The sequence below is a fragment of the Bos javanicus genome, chromosome 18 (assembly GCF_032452875.1).
Source record: "Bos javanicus breed banteng chromosome 18, ARS-OSU_banteng_1.0, whole genome shotgun sequence".
NCBI lineage: Eukaryota > Metazoa > Chordata > Mammalia > Artiodactyla > Bovidae > Bos > Bos javanicus.
Window position 1 is genome coordinate 51,795,848 of NC_083885.1, and position 21,332 is coordinate 51,817,179.

Genomic DNA, 21,332 nt, shown 5'->3' on the forward strand with positions numbered 1-21,332 from the left:
GGAAGTTGGGAAAGATAAGGACGCAGATTCTCTCCCAGAGGCCCAGGAGGAGCAGAGCCCTGCCTGCGCCTTGATGGTTAGCCTGGCGAGACCCATTTTGGACCCCAAATCTAGGTTATAACCTTTAAGACACTAAGTTTGTGGTCATTTGCTCCCCAGCTCTGATCCTGCCCTTTGCCCTCCCTAGGATGAAGTTCAAGCTTCTAGGCTCCCGTCCACTGCACTGCAGGGCTGCCCTGTCCTTCTGCTTTCTACAGTGAGGGAAGGCTCTCCATCGGCACTGTCCAGAGCAGCAGCCAGTGGGCACTGGAAGTGCGGCCAGTGTGGCTGAGGAAGTGAATTGTTCATTTCACTGTTGCCAAGTTTTTGTTTTTTGCCACACCGAATGGCATGCAGGATCTTAGTTCCCTGACCAGGGATTGAACCCATCTTCCCTGCAGTGGAATTGCATAGTCCTAACCACCAGACCACCAGGGAAGTCCTAAAGGTGGTTGTGTTTATTTTGTTTCGTACTTTTTTGGCTGTGCTACATAATCTCCCCCAACCAGGGATTGAACCCATGTCCCTGCATTGGGAGCATGGAGTCTTAACCACTGGACCACCAGATAAGTCCCCCATCCCACCCCCACCTTCTACCCTGATTCTCTAACACCCAGGTCAGTTCCCACCTTAAATATGGTGGAGCCTTAAAGGGGGTCTGGGATTTGTGGAGGGTGATTTAAATGCCCCTGCCCTAGCTCTCCCTCCCAAATGTGGTGACGTCAAAGCAGGCTGGAGATGGTTTCACAGCTACTTCTGAGAGCCCTGGAGAAAGGGAAATGTCCTTGGCCCAGGGGAACTGAGACTTCGAGGGAGGCCACCCCCTGAGCATCCCAGGACCCCCAGAGGGACAACCGAGATACGGGGATGGGGTCCGGGGATCCAAACCAGCTGAGCGGTGGTGCTGAGTGTCAGATTCCCAATCCCCTGCCACCTGCTGCCAAAGCGGGGAGGCACCAGGGACAGTAACAAGGAGCTCCTCCCCAACCAGGCCCCGGACAGAGAGCTCTTCCGCAGACTCCAGGACAGGAGCCATCAGGTGGCCCAAAGACCCGGCCTTCAGAGGCGAGTGGAACTGAACCTGAGACAGAAAGCAGGGAGCCTGAAGGGGTTCTCAGAGGCGCGAGCGGAGGGGCAGCTGCTCCAAGCAAAGTCTCCTTTATTAAACTCGTGTGGGTGTGTGTGTATGCGTGCACGTATGTGCGTGTGTGTATGCGTTCATGTGTGTGCACACACATTTCACGCCTGGGGCACCACCCCGTAGAGCTGGTGGGGAAGTAACTTCTGCTTCTCGTTGCAACTGTAGATCCAGCGGGGGCGGACGAACACCAGGGAGGGGTTGTCCGTCAAGGCCTGCAAGGGGCGGGGGGCAGTGGCAGGAACGTGTCAGCCAGGAGGGGCTGGGGGATGTGCTGGGGCAGGCGGGGCCTCCCTCTCCCTGCCCCTCCAGCACTCACCTCCTCAAAGCTGGGGTCCCACTCCTGCGCGGTGATCACAAACTGGACCCGCTCACTCATGTAGTCCTCAAGCTCCCTGGCGGGAAACGCGAAGAGGCGGAGAATCGGTGCCCCTTCTCTTGACACCCTCCTCCCCAACCACTCTGAGGCCGTCCTCTCTCCATGCCCACCCGTCGCCCCTGTGGGCCACCCGTGGGTCCCCCACTCCCACGTGCCAGGCTCGCCGTATCCATGAAACCGTCAGCTCCTGCCAGCACCAATCCTTTCACAAGGGCGGTGAGGAGCCTCACTTTAGAGAAGAGGAAATGGGGGTCAAGGGGTCGGGGGTGGGGAGTTTGGGGGTGTGGTGTGGGAAGCTATGCATCCAGGGCCCCAGCACAGCGAGCCGGGCTGGCACGCAGCTCCACAGCCTGTGTCGACCCTCAGGGTACATTCCTTCTCCATCTTCCCCATGACCTTTCACCCCCCCACCCCCCGCCCCTGGAGACTGACCCGTTGAAGGCTGTGACATAGCGGCTGAGCATCCGCCGCTCGTCCCCTGGGAACTCCCCGTAAAGGAAGAAGCGTTTGCCCTGGAAAAAGTCTGCAGGGGAGAGATGGGGCGGGGAGAGCCAACGTGAACCCCTGGAGTCCCGGAGTGCCAGCCAGGAGCCACGGGACACTCAGACTGGACAAGAAGGCAGGCGCAGCGGCTGGATGGGGTGAGGAATGTCCGTGGACACTCTGACTCAGAAGCCATCCCTGACAAGCAGTGGTTCTAGAGAGGCCTAACGGGGTTTTGTTTTACATTGATGGTAAAAGATACTATTAGTGGCAATGTGTTTCTTACACCAGGTCAGTCAGTTCCTTAACTTGGTCTGGGTTGGAAATTTCACATCCTGCCACTTCCTCGACTGGCTGGCCCACTCCTTTTAACCAGTGCCTTCTCTGGCGCTGCCCTTCGGGGTGGCTCTTCGTTCCAGTTTAACATGATTTTCTGTTAAGTTGCCAAGGTCACGTTTGGGGCTTTGGAGGAGGATCAGAGTATGTTCCTGCCCATCACTTGTGAGGAGCCAGGTGGAAATGGCTTTTTCCGGTGGCCACAGACCCTCACCTCCACTCAGAGCCTCTGACTGTCCGGCTCTCCTTTCATTCTCTTTTGGCTGCGCCACGCCACACACGGGATCTTAGTTCCTTGACCAGGGATCAAACCTGAGCCCCCTGCACAGGAAACCTGGAGTGTTAACCACTGGACCACCTGGGGAGTCCCTCTCCTTTCATTCTTGACCAGAAGAGGCTCCGCCTGCCCCCACGTCTGGGGTGATGAATAGCAAGGCGGGTCCCAACAGAGATCGGTGCATCTGTATTCCCTGAGCCCCACCCCTCACCGACAAAGCTGAACCCGGGGGTGCAGCCGGGGTACCTGCAGATTCTTAAAGCCCCCGGGTTGGTCTTGAAGCCAAGGGAGTGGGAGGCCCCTGTTGTCAGGGGGTGAGAAGCTAAAGGGGGTCTGGCGGGGGGCTGGGCTGTGAGGGAGATGGTCACAGCGGAAGTCAGGACGGGACAGACAAGAAAGGATGCTGACAGGAAGGGAACAGGCCTGAGAGGATACGGAGGTGGCAAAGGTCAGGGAGGAGGACAAGGAGCCTGGGAGACAAGTCAGAGTCGGCAGCGGCCATCCCGGGGGGCCTGGGGCAAGTCACCTCAGACAAGTGACAGGGCAAACCCCACATCGGGAGGAGGGGTTCCTACCTGGGAGCTCGGGAACTGGCAGGTCGGGAGACTCCGGGGGGCCCTCGTGGTCCGTGTTCTCATCTGTGGATCCCGCGTACGGGTCCTCACCATTCTCCTCCTGACCAGGGGGCTGCCTTTGTTCCTTCTGCTCGGCCACCCTGGGGAGGCCAAGGAGGGTGGGGAAGGAGCGTGCAGACCGGCTCCCCCTCCACCCAAGGTCGGGGCCACCCCGACCACCCAGCCCCACCCTACCTTCTCAGCTCGTCCTCGGTGTCCCCAGAGTCTTCTGCCCCGTTGTCCTGTCCTTCTGTGAGCAGACGCTTAGTCGGCTTGAGGCCTCTACCTCCCAGCCTCACACCTGAGCACAGGTGGGGTGTCCCAACACCCAACTCAATCGGCCCCCAGATTCAGTTGGGGGTGAGGAGGCAGCCTCCCCCCCGCCCCCCAGATCCACTGTCTGGGATCCAGCCCCATCTCGCTGGACCCAGGAGCTCAGACTTGGAACTCCTTCCCCTTTTAGATGAGGGAGTCTGGGTCTTCAGCCGCTCCTCCCTCAGACTCTGACCTGACTGCTCCGCCTCAGTGTCGTCATTATCTTCCTGGGCCCCTGGTGAGGCTGGTTTGGTCTCTTCTGGGGTTGGGGGTCTCTGGGGTGAGCTAGGTCCTGCTGCCTGAGGGGGCTTGGCTTTGGTCTGGGGGCGCTGAGGAGGGAGGGTGGGTCAGGGAGGAGGGAAGGGGCAATGAGGGTGTGAGTGTGTGCCCGCAGGAGACAGGAGTAGAGAGTTTGGGGTACCATGTCCCCCCAACTCCACCCTCCCCCATGCCGGGCAGGGGACATGGACCTTTCGGGGAGCCTTGGGGGCTTCATTCCCACTGCCGCCGCTGTGAGAGCCCCCCTCGTCCTCGCTGCTCGAGCCTGACCCAGCCATGAGGTACCTGGGGGAGGGATTGGGCCTCAGACCAACAGCAGACATGTCCTCCAGGGGAGGTGGGGAGGGGGCTTAAGAAGCAGCAGGCACTGGAATTTACTATCAATAAACAAATCCTCAGGGTGCAGTTGTGGTCTCCCTCCTGGTCTGCCCCTTCTCCCAGCTCCAGAAGGGCCCCGTGGACCTTCAGCCACCCACACCATAGACCACAGCAACCCCTGGTTTCCCCTCCCTCTGAGGGAAGAAATGTCTCATTTCATAAACAAACAAAAGAAATCAGAAATAATTCTCTCCTTAAAGCATCAAAGTCAGTTTCTCATTAGAATGTCTACTGATTAAGGGGAAAATCTCAAAAGCAAATTCCCTATGTGCCAGGCACTGTTGCCAACACTTGACAGGTTCAGAGTCGCTGAATCCTGAAGCAGGTGCTATTTTTAGCCCCATTTTACAGATGAGGAAATGGAGGCCCAGAGAGATCGAGCGGCCCCAAATCCAGGGCAGAGTGCGCACGCAGCAGAAGCAAGTGAGCCTGCTGGCGGTGCTGCCCTGGCCCCCACATTAAGACCCTTCTGCACGTGATACGGTTGTTTCCAGCCTGGTGACACCCTTTTCTGGTAAGTCACCCTCACTGTAGAGCCATGGCTCGTGGGAAGACTCAGAAGGCTTACAGTGGTGGGGCCTTCCCTGGTGGTCCAGGGGCTCAGACTGCTAAGGGAGCCCCTCCTCCCGACAGACGCCAGGCTGACCCAGCCTCGGCTCCTGCCTCTGCTCAGCCTGGCAAACCTCTTCTCCTCCTTGAAGAACCCTGGCTCACTGCCGTTGTCCCTGTGGGCCCTCCAAAGTATTTCACAATAAGTCTGGCCCCTCATCAAAGTCACAGGCTCTCAAAAGGAGGGACCGATGTCTGGGGTCCAGCGGTGGGCAGCCCAGCCTGACACCGCACAGGGGTTTCAGATGAATGAATGTCAACAGGTCCCAACACTTCATTCTCCGCCCTGAGCCTTTGTGAACGCTGTTTCTCCAGCCTGCAGCCTTTTCCCTTGCTAAGCAGACTTCCCAGAGCCCTCCTGGGACCCCTGGGGACGCCCTCCCTCTCCTCCCCATCTCCCAGCCCTGCCCCTCCTCCTCTGGGAAGTCGGCTGACTCCGGGCTGGCAGGCCACAGCCTCATTTCTCCTCAGATGCCTGGCGCTGCCCGGCACGGGGATGAGGGGCAGGGTTGGGGTGTGCGTGTGCGTGTGTAAACCACACGTGTGCAGAGAGGCCTCACCTCCGCGAGGGCAGCCGCCGCCGCATGCGGTGACAATCCAGCACCCACTCTTTGCGCACGATTCGGCCTCCGAGGCCAAGGACCTGGCTGTACTTGGGGGTGTTGGCAAAGGCGCAGCTGGTGGGGAGCAGAATGGAGGGCGGTCTGAGCGGCAAAGGCAAAGAGACAAGGGGCACGGGAGAGAGACAGAGGGGCGGAGGGAGGAAAAGAAAGAGAACAAGAGGCAGAGGATAGAGAGGCGAGGTGACAGAGGGAGAGCAGGACGGAGCAGATGGAAAAGTCGGAGAAGGGGCAGCGGGGAGTGACGGGAGGGGACGCGGGCCTACATGAGGTGCGTGCTGTCTGGAGTCCAGTCCGGTCGATACTTGGCCCCCAGCTCAAGGGCCTTGTCCCGGAGCTCCGAGCGGAAGGGGTTCTGGAAGCCACTCAGCACCACCACCACACCCTGGAGGATCTTCCCCAGCTCCTGCGGGCCTGCGCGGGGGGCCTTGGGCTCAGCGCCTTCTCCTCGGGGCTTCCCTGGTGCTGCCCCTCGTGCTGGGGCAGGGGTGCGGGGAGTGGCTGGGGTACGGGCAGGAGCTGGCACTGGGGAAGCCAGAGAGTGGATTCAGTTAGAAAATGTAGGGCTACACCCCCCTCTCCTCTTTCACACCCAGGAGTTCAGGCTCCCAGCACCTCCTCTCTCAGACCCAGGAGTTCAGACCCCCAGGCCCTCTTCCCTCAGACCCAGGATCCCCGCCCCTCCACCCTCGGACCCTCTGTGGGAACAAGGAATCCAGTTTGCTCACATTTGGGTCTTTTGAGGGCAGGGAGTGAGGGCTGAGCTGATGGTTTGCTGGGGGTCTTCTTTTCTTCTTGGTTTAAATCCAGCTTCCTCTTGCCTTTGGGGGACTCCTGAGGCTTAGGGGGTGGGTTGTGCTGAGGCCTCCAGCTCCTCTCCTCCTTTTCTGCTCCCCCAGGGTCTGGTGATCTCACCTTGAAGGTGCTGCCTGCTGCCTTGGAGGCCGGGGAGGCTGAGGAGGCGGCGCTGGAGGCCTGCAGTGTAGCCGCTGCATAGCTGGGTCCTGCCGGGTCACTGGCTGCCACTGCAGAGGGGGGAGAGTGGATCCAGGATGAGGGGGCTGGACCCTCAGGCCTTCTGGGTCACAAAGTGTTGTTCCAAAGACCCAGCAGTGACCAAGGGTCCAGGCCCCAGCCCCCACTCCCTCAGGCCCAGGATCCAGGCCCCCAGCCTTTACTTGCTCAGGACCCAGGCTTTCCGTCCTCACCTGGGGGTGTCTTGTTGATACGACTGAAGAAGAGAGCCCCAGGTTTCAGGGAGCTAGCACTCTCATCCTCCTCCTTCACACGGAACTGGCCGAGCTTGGTCACCTTCTAAGGTCCCACAAGGTCAGTGCAGTGGGAGGGCTGTTGGCAGGTGAGGGTGAAGAGGTGGGGAGAAGGCTCTGGGCAGGGGCAGGCAGAGCTTACCTGGGATGAGACCTCGGCCTCGTCTTTGTCTGGGGGGCTGTGAAACCGTACAAAACTCAGGCCATAGGGGGCATCCTGGGAGAGGAAGGGTGGGAGTCAGGGAGTCTGGCCAAGGACAAAGGCTTGGCCCCCATCCCTTTCGTTTAGAGAAACCCCTTCCTGACTCTTTCCCTCCAATGGATACACACATCTGGGGAGCTGCCTGGTTGATCATGACAAGGATAATAACCACAAGCTGTCACTGAGCCCTAACTTGGGGTCAGGTTCAGCACAAAGCCCTTTACATGCTCAGCCCTTGAGCCTCAGAGCAACTGCCAAAGGCTGCAGGGTGTCTAGGCAAATCCACCCTGCCTGCCAACTTCCTGCCCAAGGAATGGGAAGGAGGGCCGTGTGCCACTTCCGTGAGTCAGAAATGCTCCCGGCTCTTTCCTCCTCTGCTGGATGGATGCAGAACCATGAGATGGAAGGATCCTGGATCCCAGGATGGCCAGAAAGGTGAAGTCACTAGCCTGAGATCACAGAGCTAAGGAGTGCAGCAGCCAGGTTTTAAACCAGCGTTCTGACTCCAGATCTCACGATGCTAACTCTGAGGCCCCGCTCTAAGAAGCCACACATCTCCCACAAGTCAGCAGATCCCCCTCCCAATTCTCGTGAGACCTTGCAGGTCACCCTTCCCAATCTCCCTGCAGGAAGCCAAGATTCCTATATGGGGAGGACGGAAAGCCAATTTCAGAGAACGCAGGGGCCCAGCCTCCTTGTAATTCCCCGGGGAGGCGGACTGTCCGGCCCTCTCAGCCCTCGGGGACTCAGTATCAGCCTCTCGCCTCTCCCGTGGTGCGGGACCAAGGACCCCGCGCCCACCCTGGGTACCTTGCTGTAGGGCTGGCTGCAGACAATTTTGACTCGGTCCCAGCGCTTCTCTGCTGCTGCCCGGACCAGCTTGTCAGGCCCAAAGATACGAACGCGGTTGGAGTTTGAGCCACTGCGACTCTCGGCAGGGGACATGAAAGACGAGGTGACCAGAAGGACCTGGGAAAAGGCAGAGTGGCTAAGGACCAGGCCTGGCTGGTGGCAATGACACCTCCTAGGGAATGGAAGAGTGCAGGGGCCTGAGCAGAGACTAGGGGGTCTCCAGACCCAGCTCTACCTCAGCGCTCAAGGCTTTCAGACGCTTCTCTTCTTCCTGGGTGTCCTGTCGGTCCTTCCCTGACACAGGCCCCAGAGGGATCCTTCTACTCCCAGACCTGAACCACCCTTCTCTAAATTCCTCCAGAGTCTTCCATATCTGGACATGCAGAGGGCTGCACAGCCTTGGGAACCCTCCCAGATCGGCAGGCCCCAGCAGAGGATATTCACAATGACTTTTCAGAAATGCACAACTGAGGGAGCAGAAGGGAAGTGTTAGGGCCCAAAGGAACAGCCCAGAAACCAAAGAGTAGGGGAGACACACCCACTATTAATTGACTGTCTCTGGACTTCCCTGGCGGCCCAGTGGCTAAGACTGCATTCCCAATGCAGGGGGCCTGGGTTCGATCCCTGGTCAGGGAACTGGATCCCACGTACTGTAATGAAGACTGAAGATCTTAGTGTGTCATGACTAAGACCTGGCACAGCCAAACAAATAAATTAATCAATTAAAAAAATTTTTTGACTGTTTCTCAGTTCAGACCCATCTTTGAAAAATAAAAAAATAAAATATATAAAATAATAAAGGAATATAATGGAAAAATCAAAAAGAAGAAAAAATTTAAAAAACTTTTTTTATATTAAAAAAAAAATTCCACACTGGTGTCTCAGCTCTGGGACGCTGGAGACATTTCTAATTGACAGCTGCTCCTTGTCAGTCTCCGCCAGCAGGGGGAGCTAGAGAGAGAGAGAGAGGCTGCAAGGCTGAAGAAGGGAGGTGGATTCTTGCAGATCAGGTGGGCAGCATCTCAGGTGTGCTTTGCTGCCGCTTGTGCAGCAGTTCTTCCCGGGAGGTTGGGGGTGGGGGGTGGGTGGGGGGAGTTGCACAAGTGAATTCAGTTTGCAGCATCCCAGGACCTGTAGAACTAGCCTCACCGCACATTCTCAGGGTAGACCAGAACCAGTGAGGGATCACCCCCTCCTCAGGATCTGAGTTTCAGCCCCAAGGGTTCACCTCCAAGCTTCAAAACACCCACATTTCAGCAATTCCAACCTCTTCCTTTTGTTCCTCCAACCCTAAGGGTGGTGGCTGCTCCCAGCAGTTGCTTCTGTGTTCTACCTGTGTCTTCTGGCCTCTTTAGTTCAATACTTAGTTACTAATTCTTTATATTAATTCTCTCTGTTAAACTAACTGGTGTGATTTCTGCCTCCTGGTGGGACCCTGACTGATACAGTGGGTGGCACTCATGTTGGTGTCTGCCTTGTTACTGACTTCAGGTGACACAGAGCCTGATTGAATCAAAGGGTTCTACACGGCAGGAATACTTTGGCCACCTGATAGAAACAGCCAACTCGGTGGAAAAGACCTTGATGCTGGGAAAGACTGAGGGCAAGTGGAGAAGTGGGTGACAGAGGATGAGGTGGTTGGATGGCATCACCAACTCAATGACAAGAGTTTGAGCAATCTCTGGGAGACAGTGAAGAACAGGGAAGCCTGGAGTGCTGCAGTCCATAGGGTTGAAAAGAGTCAGAAGGGATTTAGTGACTGAACAACAACGTGATGTGAACAGGGAGAACAGGGAGTTCAAAGCATGAGCTCCAACTCAGGAAGAAAGGCATCTTTAATTGCCCCAAAGATGGTTGATTTTATGTAAAATTTTAATCAAGGAGGCCATTAGACTGGGTGACTCTAACGCCTTAGGTAGCTTCAGTAAATCAATCAAAATTTAAGCAAGAGTCGATGAACTCAAATATAAGAAAATGTAATCAACTAATCATGAACAGCCAAGTCCCTTGATTTTCCCAAGTAAGGCAATCGTTTAAGCTCCAGGGAGGTGGGGTGGACTGGGACATTGGGACCGACACGCGTATCCTCCTGATACCCTGTCGGGCAGAGCTGGCTGATGAGATCCTTCTGTACAGCGCAGGGCGCTGCACTCAGGGCTCTGTGCTGACCTCAATGGGGAGGAAATCCAGGAGGGAGGGGATATGTGTGCACGTGCAGCTGATTCACTTTGCTGCACAGTGGAGACTAACACAACACTGGAAAGGAACTGTAGCCCAATAAAAGTGATTAATTTAAAAAGTTCACGCTCAAGCCAATTACATAATTGCTCTGCTCTGCTTTCCTGTTTTCGCTCTAAAAACCTTTGTCCTAGCCCACCCACAAAGCACCTCTAATAATTTTTTAGTTTTGGCTACCTAGTTTTTGATTCAAGTTGTCGGCTTAAATAAACTCTTTAAAACATAACGTGCCATCAATTTGCCTTTTCGCACCTTATAAAACCTTTATTTTATTATTGTTATTTTTCATCACACTGCACAGCCTGTGGGATTTTAGTTCCCCAACCAGAGATGGATTGAATCTGGGCCCCTGGCAATGACAGTGGCATCGTAAACACTGGGCCGCCACGTGTGCATGCTAACTAAGTCACTTCACTCATGTCCGACTCTTCGTGATCCTATGGACCGTAGCCTTCCAGGCTCCTCTGCCCATGGGACTCTCCAGGCAAGAATACTGGAGTGGGTTGCCATGCCCTCCTATCCTAACCACTGGACCACCAGGGAATCCCCTAGAACCTTTAGAATAAGAATGTGTGTTCAAGGAAAACCTCACTGGTTGGAATGTACCTTGCATGATGGAAAAAGTACTTGATAAAATTCAACACACATATTCATTTAAAAGACTGGCAGGACCTCACTGGTGGTCCAGTGGCTAGGACTCTGCACTTCCAATGCAAGGAGCCTGGGTTTGATCCCTGGTCAAGGAACTAGATCCTGCATGCCACATATGACCACAACTAAGACCTGGCCCAGCGACATAAATAAAGACTGGCAACATCAAGTATAAATAAGGGTGTGGAGCCCATATACTGCTGAAGGGAATGTAAAACGGAATAAGCCACTCCGGAAAACTATCCATTTCTAATAAGGCTACAGAAGGAAATGGCAACCCACTCCCGTATTCTTGCCTGGAGAATCCCACGGACAGAGGAACCTAGCAGGCTACAGTCCACGGGGTTGCAAGAGTCGGACACGACTTTAGTGACTAAACCACCACAATACTAGAAGCTGTAGTCTGGGCTTCCCTGGTGGCTCAGATGGTAAAGCGTCTGTCTGCAGTGCAGGAGACCTGGCTTTGCTCCTTGGGTCGAGAAGATCCCCTGGAGAAGGAAATGGCAGCCCACTCCAGTATTCTTGCCTAGAAAATCCCATGGACTGCGGAGCCTGGTAGGCTACCGTCCATGGGGTCGAAAAGAGTCGGACATGACTGAGCGACTTCACTTTCACTTTTCCAATAAGGTTAAAACAGAGATCTACCTGAAGACACTGCAATTCAACTCTTTTAAGTATTTACCCCAAAGAGATCTCTATCCAGAGGCTTGTACAAGAAGGTTCACAGCAGTTGTGTTCATAATAATCAAAAAGTGGCGGGGAGTTCCCTGGCGGTCTAGTGTTGAGGGGACTTTGCACTTTTACTCCTTTGCACTTTGCACTCCTGGGGTCTGCGTTCAATCCCTGCCTGGAGAACTAAGATCCTGAAAGCCTCGAGGTGCGGACAAAAACAGCCACCAAAAAGTGGCAACAGTCCAGAGGCTCGTCAACAAGAGAATGGAGGAACACGTTGAGATCTCCGCTTCCAGTGAAACTTCTCAGCAATAAGGCGGAACAGGCCGCTAACCTACACACAATATGTTAGACCCTCAAAAAACAGTATAGAGCAAAAGAAGCCAGCCACACACACAGAAATACCTGAAGACCGCATACTGTAACGCCACTTATATGTAATTCTAGGAAAGGCAAAACTAGTCTGCAGTGACAGAAAAGAGGTGTGGCTGCCTGAGCTGAGGGTGGGAGAAGTGACCCAAGTGACACGAGGGAGCTTGCAGGTAGGCCGGTGATGCTCTGTGTCATTTTTCTTTTCTTTTTTGGGGGGCACACTCCAAAGTATGTGGGGCCTTAGTTCCCCAACCAGGGATCGAACCCAGGACTTCTGCAATGGAAGGCAGAGTCTGAACTGCTGGAACACCAGGGAAGTCCAGTGTTTTATGTCTCGATCTGGGGGATGGTTACCCAGGTATGTACATCTGTCAGAACGATGACCTGTGCGTTTTATTATACACAAAATATACCTCAATTAAAAACAATTTCTCACTGCGAGGAAAAAACCATTTCTTATAGAAAACAGATTCATTCACTTAAAATTATAAACTCTCTTTTTCACAATATGTTTGCTGCTGCTGCTGCTGCTAAGTGGCTTCAGTCGTGACCGACTCTGTGCGACCCCATAGACGGCAGCCCACCAGGCTCCCCCGTCCCTGGGATTCTCCAGGCAAGAATACTGGAGTGGGTTGCCATTTCCTTCTCCAATGCATGAAAATGAAAAGTGAAAGGGAAGTCGCTCAGTCATGTCCGACTCTTAGCAACCCCATGGACTGCAGCCCACCAGGCTTCTCCATCCATGGGATTTTCCAGGCAAGAGTACTGGAGTGGGGTGCCATTGCCTTCTCCCACAATATGTTTATTTTTCCCCAAAACATTTGGCTGACTCACCAGCTGGCTCATTATGATCTCCCCAGTCCTGCTTGCATTAATTTAACTCATTTAAAAAAAAGGGATTGGGTCAACATTTAAAATATTCGTAATACAGCAAGAGACTCATACACTTTTGTCACGAATCAAGTAGCTCACAGAGGCGCCCCAAGCAATTTGGAATGTCAATTTGCCGGGACATCTTGGAGAAGTTCTGGGACCAGATAAAAGCAGTTTTGCTCTCAAGCAGGGAAAGGGAAAGTGTTAGTTGCTCGGTCCTGTCCGACTCTCTGCGACCCTATGGACTGTAACCTGCCAGGCTCCTCTGTCCATAGGATTCTCCAGGCAGGAACACTGGAGTGGGTTGCCATTCCCTTCTCCAGTGGATCTTCCTGATCCAGGGATTGAACCTGGGTCTCCTGCTTTGCAGGCAGATTCTTTACCACTCAGCCCCCTGGGAAGCCCAAGAATATTGGAGTGGGTTGCCATGCCCTCCTCCAGGGTATCTTCTCGACCCAGAGATTGAACCTGGGCCTCCTGCATTGCAGGCAGATTCTTTACCAGCTGAGCCACTAAGATGCCTGAGTCGTAAAACACAGAGGTGCCTTTGGTTCTTTCTGCAACTGTGATGCCGTTTTGGCACACAGCTTATCACCTGGGTTGGCTCTTTATCTCTTTGAGCCCTGGGCTCCTCTGAAGGGCTGAGGTGGCCCAGGGGCTAGGAAACCCTGGGGTGGCAACGGGGGCATCTGGGGCAGGGATCAGTGGGGGGCACACCTCAAGGCCCAGCTCACCTCATAGTCCTGCTCCCCGGCACCTCCGGCCGAGCTGCCCACCAGTACCTCCACGAAGGCCGAGCCGTCATTCCCGATGTCCACGCTGTGGATCTGTTCCTCCTTCTCCAACTGCAGGGGAGGCAAGGCCCAGGTCAGTGCCGCTCTGTCCCGCGCCCCACCTGGCTTCCCTGTGGGACCTCAGAAGATGGACGACCCCCATCCGGGCCACCTTGTCTCGTTGCCAAGTCAACTCAGTGACAGAGGGAGCAGGGCTGCAGGCTGCCACCGTGTCCCCTGTACACAGCACAGGATGTGGAGTCAGAGTTGGAAAACAGACGCTGACCGATTGTCTACAACCCGGCACCCACGTTGCCGGCTCCACCAGACTCTGCCTGACCAGCTTCTGACTCGGCACCACGGAGCTCTCCTTGGCGGTGCCATGCAGACAAAGGGCACACCAGTTGCCCCTGCCAGCAATCACACAGGATCCCATGGATGCTCCGAGGGTAGGGGCCTGGTCTGGTTTGGCTCACCACGGACTCTGGGTTTGAGTCCCATCTCTGCCACTCCCTAGCTATAGGGCCTTGTCAGCTCAGCTCTTGGAGCCTCAGTTTCCTCATCTGTAAAGTGGGGATGATCACCCTATGTAGGATTATGCACATAAATACCACATTCACAGGGCATGGCATACAGCAGGCACCCTGTAGCTACCAGTCAGGAAGTGTTATTAGTCACTGCTCAATGATTATTTGTTAAAAAAAGGAAAGAACTGAATTTCCCTGGTGGCTCGGGGGATAAGAGTCCGCTTGCCAGTGTAGGGGTTTGATCCCTGGCTCGGGAAGATTCCACATGCCACAGAGCAACTAAGCCCATGAGCCAAAACTACTGAGCCTGTGCTCTAGAGCCCATGAGGTGCAACTGCTGACCCATGTGCCGTAACTACTGAAGCCTGTGTCCCGTGCTCCGAAACAAGAGAAGCCGCTGCAATGAGAAGCCCACTCACTGCAACTAGAGAGTAGCCCCTGCTGGATGCAACTAGAGGAAGGCCACGCTAAAGCAGTGAAGACCCGGCACGGCCAAAAACAAGAACTGACTGTAGGAGGTCTTCCCCCAAAGTCTCTGACAGTCCCATCTGACGTAAACGCATAGAAAGTCATGTGGGCGTGGAGGCAGCTACAGGGGCTGAAGCAATCTCCTACTTTCTATCCTGGGGCTTTTAATATTATTATTTATTTATTTGGCTAACTTGGGTCTCAGGTGCGACACTGGGGATCTTCATTGTAGGATCCTTTGTTTGGATGACCGAGTTTAGTTACTCCAAGGCACATGGGATCTTAGATCCCGGACTAGGGATCACACCTGTAGCCCCTGTATTGCAAGGATTCCTAACCACTGGACCACCTGGAAAGTTTCTGGGGTTGTTTGATTTGGCTCACAGAATTAGAAGTGACTGTGATCCCCCAAAAGTTCCTAGTCCACCGCCCCACACAGCCAGGAACATGTGATGGCCCAATTTGCAATGTCACCTCCCAGCTGGGAGGTGGCCTGGAGACTCTGCTGGCACCCTGCTACAGACAGGAACGTCCCTACATCGGAGGAAGGAGCCTGGGCTTGTGAGGAGGCCAGCCCGAGTTCAAATCCAGCCCTGCCACTGCCACGCTGTGCAGTTCTGGGTGACATAAAACCTCTCTGAGCTGCAGTTTCCTCATGAGTGAAGGGGGGCTCGCCACTTCTGAAAGGACTTGACGGGACACGGAATGCTAGTCATTGCAACGCACAGCCACTGTGCCGCACCTAAGTGTAAACGGTGTGGCAGCCCTGTAGTACCTGTAAGACCGCGACACCTCTGGGAGCCAGGATCTATCTTTATCTCCACTTCATAGGCGAGCCACTGAGACAGGAAGCAGCTGTGTAACTTACCACATGTCATGAGGCTGGGCTAAAGCCAGTGACAGCTGGGCTGCCTTCCTTCTAGACATTCTGGGGGAGAATCGTTCCCTCATCTTGTCTGAGCTTCTAGAGCCCCCTGCCCTCCTCGGTGGTGGCCCCTTCCTCCAGCTCCAGAGCCAGCAGTGGCATCGCTCCAGCCTCTGCTTCCATCCCCACAGCTCCTCTCTGGTTCTCCTGTCTCCCTCCTTCCCTGATAAGGACCCTTGTGATGACACTGCTTCCCCCCAATTCATCCAGGCCCATCCCCCCTCCTCGAGATCCTTACAGGGACTTCTCTGGTGGTGCAGTGGCTAACACTCTGCCCTCCCAATGCAGAGGGTCTGGGTTTGAACCCTGGTCGGGGAACCACATCCCACAAGCTGCAGCTAAGAGTTCACAGGCTCCAGCTAAAGGACTGCGCACACCACAACGAAGACGGAAGATCCCGCACGCCCCAGCTAAGACTCAATGCCGCCAAATAAGTATTTTTTAAATACGCTCACAAAGTCTCTTTCTCCATGTAAAGGACACATGCATAGGTTCTGGGGATTAGGATGCAGACAACTTTGTGTGTGTGCACACTCAGCTGGCCAGTCATGTCCAGCTCTTTGCCACCCCAGGGACTGTAGCCCACTGGGCTCCTCTGTCCATGCAACGTCCCTGGCAAGAATACTGGAGTGGGTTGCTCTTTCCTTCTCCAGGGGATCTTCCCAACCCAGGGATTAAACCTGTGTTTCCTGCATCAGCAGGCAGATTCTTTACCACTGAGTCACCAGCGAAGACTGTGACACCTTTAGGGGGCTGTTATTCTGTCTACCACGCTGAGCAAAGCTCTTCCTGGGCCGGGCGTCACTGAATCCTCAAGACCACACTGGGAGGAAGGGTCAGTTAACTCCCCCAGCCTTACGGATGGGGAAACCGAGATGCAGACAGGAAAATCAATGCCTCACGTGTCACACACAGGTAATGACCGGCAGAGAAATTCAGACCAACTGCCAGACTACACGCCAACAGTGCTTTCCAACTCCACAGTTTCAATCCTTGTGGTAAAACCTCAACATCTTGGAACTTGCTTGGTGGTCCAGGGGCTGAGACTCCCACCCTCCCAACACAGGGGACCCAAGTTCCATCCCTGGTCAGGGAACTACATCCCACATCCCACAACTAAAGGATACTGCACGCCACCAGTAAGACCCAACTCAGCCAAATAAGTAAATAATATATATATTTTTAAAGTCAAAAAACTCCTTGCCACCGCCTCCTCTCCCACTGGAGACATTCCTCATTCCTCCTGACTGTAATATCCTCCCCAGCGCTCGTCATCGGACATACGTTTGACTTACTGATCTGTCAGTCTTCCCTTGCAAATGTAAAATCTCCACAGGTCAGATGCTTGTCTTGGGATGTCTGCGGCACTATGTGCCTACAACAGCGCTGGGCCTGCAGAAGGCGCTGCGATGAATGAAGCCACAAATGAATCCATCCACCCTCAAGTCTCCAGGGCCTGTCTCTGCGCTGACAACTCCTACAGCTCTGTCTCCAGCTCCAGGCCCAATCCCTAACTGTCCCTTGGATACTGTTCCTTGTGTGTCCCAAAGCCACGGCAAAGCTGGCATCCAACCAGCGGATGACCTTCTCAGGCTGCCCCCCGGCTCTACATCCTGCCATGTCCCCGTCGGTCTCCCAGGCCAGAGAAGCCTGAGCCTCGTCTGGCTCCTCTGGCTCTCTCACTCCCCACTTCCTGTCTCTTCTTGCTCCCACTGCAACAGCGGTACAGAATTAAATGAGATGTTCCTGATCATAAAAGAGCCCAGCAAGATCATCCAGTAATACACACGTGAATCCCCCGCTTTACACAAACACCTGCATGGTGACACAGCACTTCTGAAAACATTATGTCACCACATTTTCACGGTAACCCTGGGCTCCCATCACATTATCTTCCATGGACAGATGAGAAAACAGCTTCTGAGAAATGAAACCATTTGCCTGAGGTCACAGGGAGAGTAAGAGGGAGAGATGGGGACTTGAATTCCACCTGAGATTAATTTATCAGCCACCTGCATCTCTCTCTCAGTTGAAAATACCGGCTCTAGGCGAATTGTATAACCTCTCTGGGCCTAGCTTCTTCATCATACAAGGGGATAATAATAGATTGGAGGTGATGGGATTTTTATAAAGATTCAATGAACTAACCCATATGAGGCATTTAGAATGGTAACTGCCAGGGTTTTTTATTCTGGGGTGGGGGGCATTTTCCCAAGTTGGGCATTGAACCTGGGCCTCGTGGCATGGAGTGGAATCCTAAGCACTGGCCCACCAGGGTATTCCCAAACATTAGTAACTCTGAATAAACCATTAGCTCTCATAATTCTGACTATACTACCTTAGGGAACTATGAAATATTAAAAGTCCAAAAATAACTCACAAAATCTTGTGACTTTGAGTATAATTCCTGCGAGGAGAATTCTTAGCTTCTCTCTAATTTGCAAAAAGGTTTATGAACCAAAACATTTGCAGAGCCACAGGGTAAGACAGACGATAATATATTTAACACAATCTGGTAGGCCTTGTCCCCAGCATCACTCCCCAAACACCCTTACATTGGAGGGATGAATGCGGCCAAAATCAAGAAGTGGAGGACTTCCCTGGTGGTCCAGTGGTTAATAATACATGCCTCCAACGGGGCAGGGGGCTGGGAGCAGGTTCAATACGCAGCTGAGGAACTAAGGCTCCAAAGTGTCATGTGGTGTGGCCAAAAATTAAAAAAAGAAAAAGACAGTGACTTCCCAGGAGGTTCAGTAGATACGACTCCATGCTCCCAATGCAGGGCGCCCAGGTTCCCAACCCTGGCCAGGTAACTAGATCCCACATGCCATAACTAAGACCCAACACAGCCAAATATGAATAAATATAAAAGAGAAAAGAAGTCAACATATGGACACAAAGAAGCAAGAAAAAGGTGTCTAGAGCACCCACACTGGGTTCAGCTCTCAGCACCGCCATGTATGAGGGGTGATAACAGCTCCAACACCATCTGACACCCTGCAGAGCCAGATCACGCAGGGCAACCCCCAGGCAGCCCCTGGGAACACGCTAGCCCTCTTCTCCCACCAGTTCCTTATACCTGATGGGAAGAGCCTGTTGGGAAGTCTGTCACCATCCTGGGTCAAGCTCCCCTTTTCCCTTTGCTCCCTCCAACTTCACCAAGCTTGTACCAAAGCACTCTGCATTCCACAATGGTCACTAAGACTGGCCACTTCACTTTGGCCCTTCCCAGGCCTCAGTTTCCCCATCTTTAAAATGCGGTTGATTGCCTTAGATGATATGAGACACCTTCCAGTCCTAAGCCCAGGGCCTTGAGAAGCAGAATGTGTGGCAATGGTTTACTCTCTTCCAACTGAGGATGATAAGGCTCTGAAAAGAGCAGCAACCTGCCTGGACCACACGGATTCATTCCTGGCCTAGTCCTTGCATCACCCATCTCCTCTGCTAAGGGCACAGGGACCACACTGCTCATTGTCCAGGTGAGGTGGTGGGGACCAAAGAGACAGTGCCTCAGCTCACTGCCAGTTAACTCCAGAGTAGAGTCTGGACCCTGGACCTCCAGCTTTCTATTAAGGAGATGGAGGGAGGGAGACTTCTCTGGGGGTCCAGTAGTTAAGACTCTGAGTTTCCAGGGCAGGGGGCTCCAGTTTCGTTCCTGGTGAGAGAACTAAGATCCCACATGCCACCCAGCAGAGAGGGGGGAAAAAAAAAAGATGGTGGGGGGCGGCTGGCAGAATCACCTGGAGCACCACAGAGATGGTCTTCTCACCCGCCTTGGCTGCCCGCCATTTACGGTAAGTGTCTGCCTTGAGAAGGTTTTCTGCACAGTAGGTCTGGAGAGAAGAGTAGAAAAGTGAACGTTAGGGTTCAGAGGTGAGAGCTATGTCCCCAGCTCTCAGATTAGTCTGAGAGTTCTCTCAAGCCCTCTGATATCACCGAGGTTTCAGTTTCTTTATTAATCCCCCCACACTCTGGGGTTTCAGGAAGAATGGATACATGTATATGTATGTGTGAGTCCCTTTGCTGTTCACCTGAAACTTACAACATTGTTATCTGGCTGTACCCCAATACAAAACCTTCTAGTGTTAAAATAATAAATCCCCCCACACTCTACCTCGAGTCCCCTCCAACATTCTCCCCTAGAAATTCACCTCTGCTCCTTCCCAGGAAGCAAAACACCCTCCTTTTCTCTCAGCAAATTCCTCTATCCACATCTCTCCAGAATTCCCTATGGCCTCCCAGAAATTCTCCCATGACCCTCCTAGAATTCCACAAAGTCCCCTTTGTGAATGGAAAACCAAAATGAAGTCCGTATTGCTAAAAGTGTTCTCTAAAATTGACCGGGGGGCCACTGAGGAATTCTGACCAAGCAGGTCGCAGCTACAGTGGAATCTGACCTTTTAACCACTTATTGTATTCACACAGGCATCCAGAATATGTGCCAGAACCTCAACGTACGTGTCAGACCCTTACCCTCTGGTAACTCAGGACTGCTTCTTCTTTAAAGCCAAATATTTCTTTCCGTGTATCACAGTCAATTAGAATTCTCTCCACACGGCTTTAACAACCTGCTGACCTCTGTCCTCACAAGCCCCTGATTCCCTCTGCCAACCCTCCGTTTACCGGAACCTGTCTCCCAAACTGCAATTCTTAAGGACCCCAATGAAGCTCTTTCTTAGCACCCCGCATACGGAATATTTTTCAACACCTTTGAGACTCCAAAAGTTCTAGAGCCCGCTGACGAATTCCTTTACTTCTTCCACCCTCCCCCACGCCAGTCCCTCACCGAGTCCTGGCTACTGCAGGACACCACATGGCGGAGGCGGATCTCCGGCATGTCAACGTCGTGTGGGCTTCGCCTGACCCAAGAGATGCACGACGGGCTGAGTTTGGGGGGCTCACAGGGGGTGCGCCCCGGGCGGCCTTTACTGCGCAAGCGCAGGAAGCTCGGGCCTTTCAAACCGCGGCGCGCCGGCGGTTACGTCACTAGTGCGCATGCCTAGTTCATCTCTCCGGAGCGCAGCGAGAGGCGCCGAGTTCCCTAGCAACGCGCTTTTCCCGCCTCTCTCTGGCCAACCGCTCTCTCGCCCCTCCTCCCGGTCACTTCCTAGCAACCGGCTTGGCCCGCAGGGTTGGTCCCCAGCAGAAATTCGCCATCCTCAGCGCCCCAACTGAAGCCTGAAAAACAAGAGGCCGGCAATCTTGAGTGGATTTTTTCAGGAAGCCGGGAGCCTACGGCAACAGGATCCCCTCCATGACTGGCTGGCTGGCTACCCTCCCCACGCCCAACACGCACAGACACACACGGACACACACACACACACACACACACACACGAGAAAATCTCTGATCCCTGAAGGTCAGGCCTGAGGCAGAGACAGTGTGTGCTGCTGCTACTGCTGCTAAGTCGCTTCAGTCGTGTCCGACTCTGTGCGACCCCATAGACATCAGCCCACCAGGCTCTGCCGTCCCTGGGACAGTGTGTAAAGGGCCTCAATAAAACACAAAGTATGTGCTCGAACCAGACACACACCCAGCCTTGACTGCTTCCAACCATGCGTCACTTTTCCAGTGTGAACTTGGGCATCTGACCACTACCATCCCCATGCCCTGAACAAGCACCCCTCTGTTCAGTCTCTGAGAGACCCAAGTGCGTCGTGGGGTGGCGTCAGAAATGGAGAGAGACCAAACACAGAAAAGGGAGTATGAGCTACGCATGCCCCCGCAAAACAAGCCTGGACTTGCTGGGCACTCACAGAAGAGCCTCACCCACACTGGGCACCTCTTGGGGACAGAGAGAAGGGGAAGGGTACCTGAGTCCTAGCAGCTGCTCTACCCTACAGGAAAAAAAATGACCTGATTCTGATCTTGGGCTTCACGTTAGAAAAAAAGGGGGTTAGGGCTGGGGCAGTGGGACCTGAGGGAAGAGAGGGTTGGAAGCCCAGATGTCTGGGGTTGCATGGAGGAGGGGGGTGGGCACAAGATGCCACTGCTCCTTTTGGATTCTGGTTCCCTCTCCCCCACTCAGAGCTGCAGAGACCTAC

At 54.0% G+C, this 21,332-nt stretch overlaps 1 protein-coding gene across 5 annotated transcripts; it reads right to left on the bottom strand.

The window, feature by feature from the left end:
• Positions 1–1,181: 1,181 nt before the first annotated feature.
• XRCC1 (X-ray repair cross complementing 1) lies at positions 1,182–20,238 on the bottom strand. 5 transcript variants are annotated; one of them, XM_061388513.1, is made up of 17 exons: positions 20,075–20,238; positions 19,029–19,121; positions 13,330–13,440; positions 7,748–7,906; positions 6,878–6,952; positions 6,676–6,781; positions 6,383–6,492; positions 6,196–6,307; positions 5,734–5,992; positions 5,408–5,524; positions 4,052–4,145; positions 3,775–3,910; positions 3,462–3,516; positions 3,228–3,367; positions 1,989–2,079; positions 1,497–1,572; positions 1,182–1,392 (listed from the first exon to the last, which is right to left on the bottom strand). In XM_061388513.1, the coding sequence occupies exons 1-17, from the start codon at positions 20,123–20,125 to the stop codon at positions 1,279–1,281; spliced, it is 1,899 nt and encodes a 632-aa protein (XP_061244497.1). In that variant the 5' UTR covers positions 20,126–20,238; the 3' UTR covers positions 1,182–1,278. The 5 variants fall into 5 exon arrangements, with proteins under 5 accessions (XP_061244497.1, XP_061244498.1, XP_061244495.1 ...); XM_061388514.1 differs by having other exon boundaries at positions 6,196–6,301; positions 20,075–20,225; XM_061388511.1 differs by having other exon boundaries at positions 3,462–3,513; positions 6,196–6,492; positions 20,075–20,225.
• Positions 20,239–21,332: the final 1,094 nt, after the last annotated feature.

What these genes read in the sequence shown, in the direction of transcription:
- XRCC1 (XM_061388510.1), bottom strand. Translation starts at nt 20,125, where the DNA reads ATGCCGGAGATCCGCCTCCGCCATGTGGTGTCCTGCAGTAGCCAGGAC. An exon ending in TATCAACAAGACACCCCCAG is followed by an intron (nt 6,493 to 6,675) that starts GTGAGGACGGAA and finishes CCCCCTCTGCAG; the next exon opens with TGGCAGCCAGTGACCCGGCA. An exon ending in TGCCCTCAAAAGACCCAAAT is followed by an intron (nt 5,993 to 6,195) that starts GTGAGCAAACTG and finishes TGGCTTCCCCAG; the next exon opens with TGCCAGCTCCTGCCCGTACC.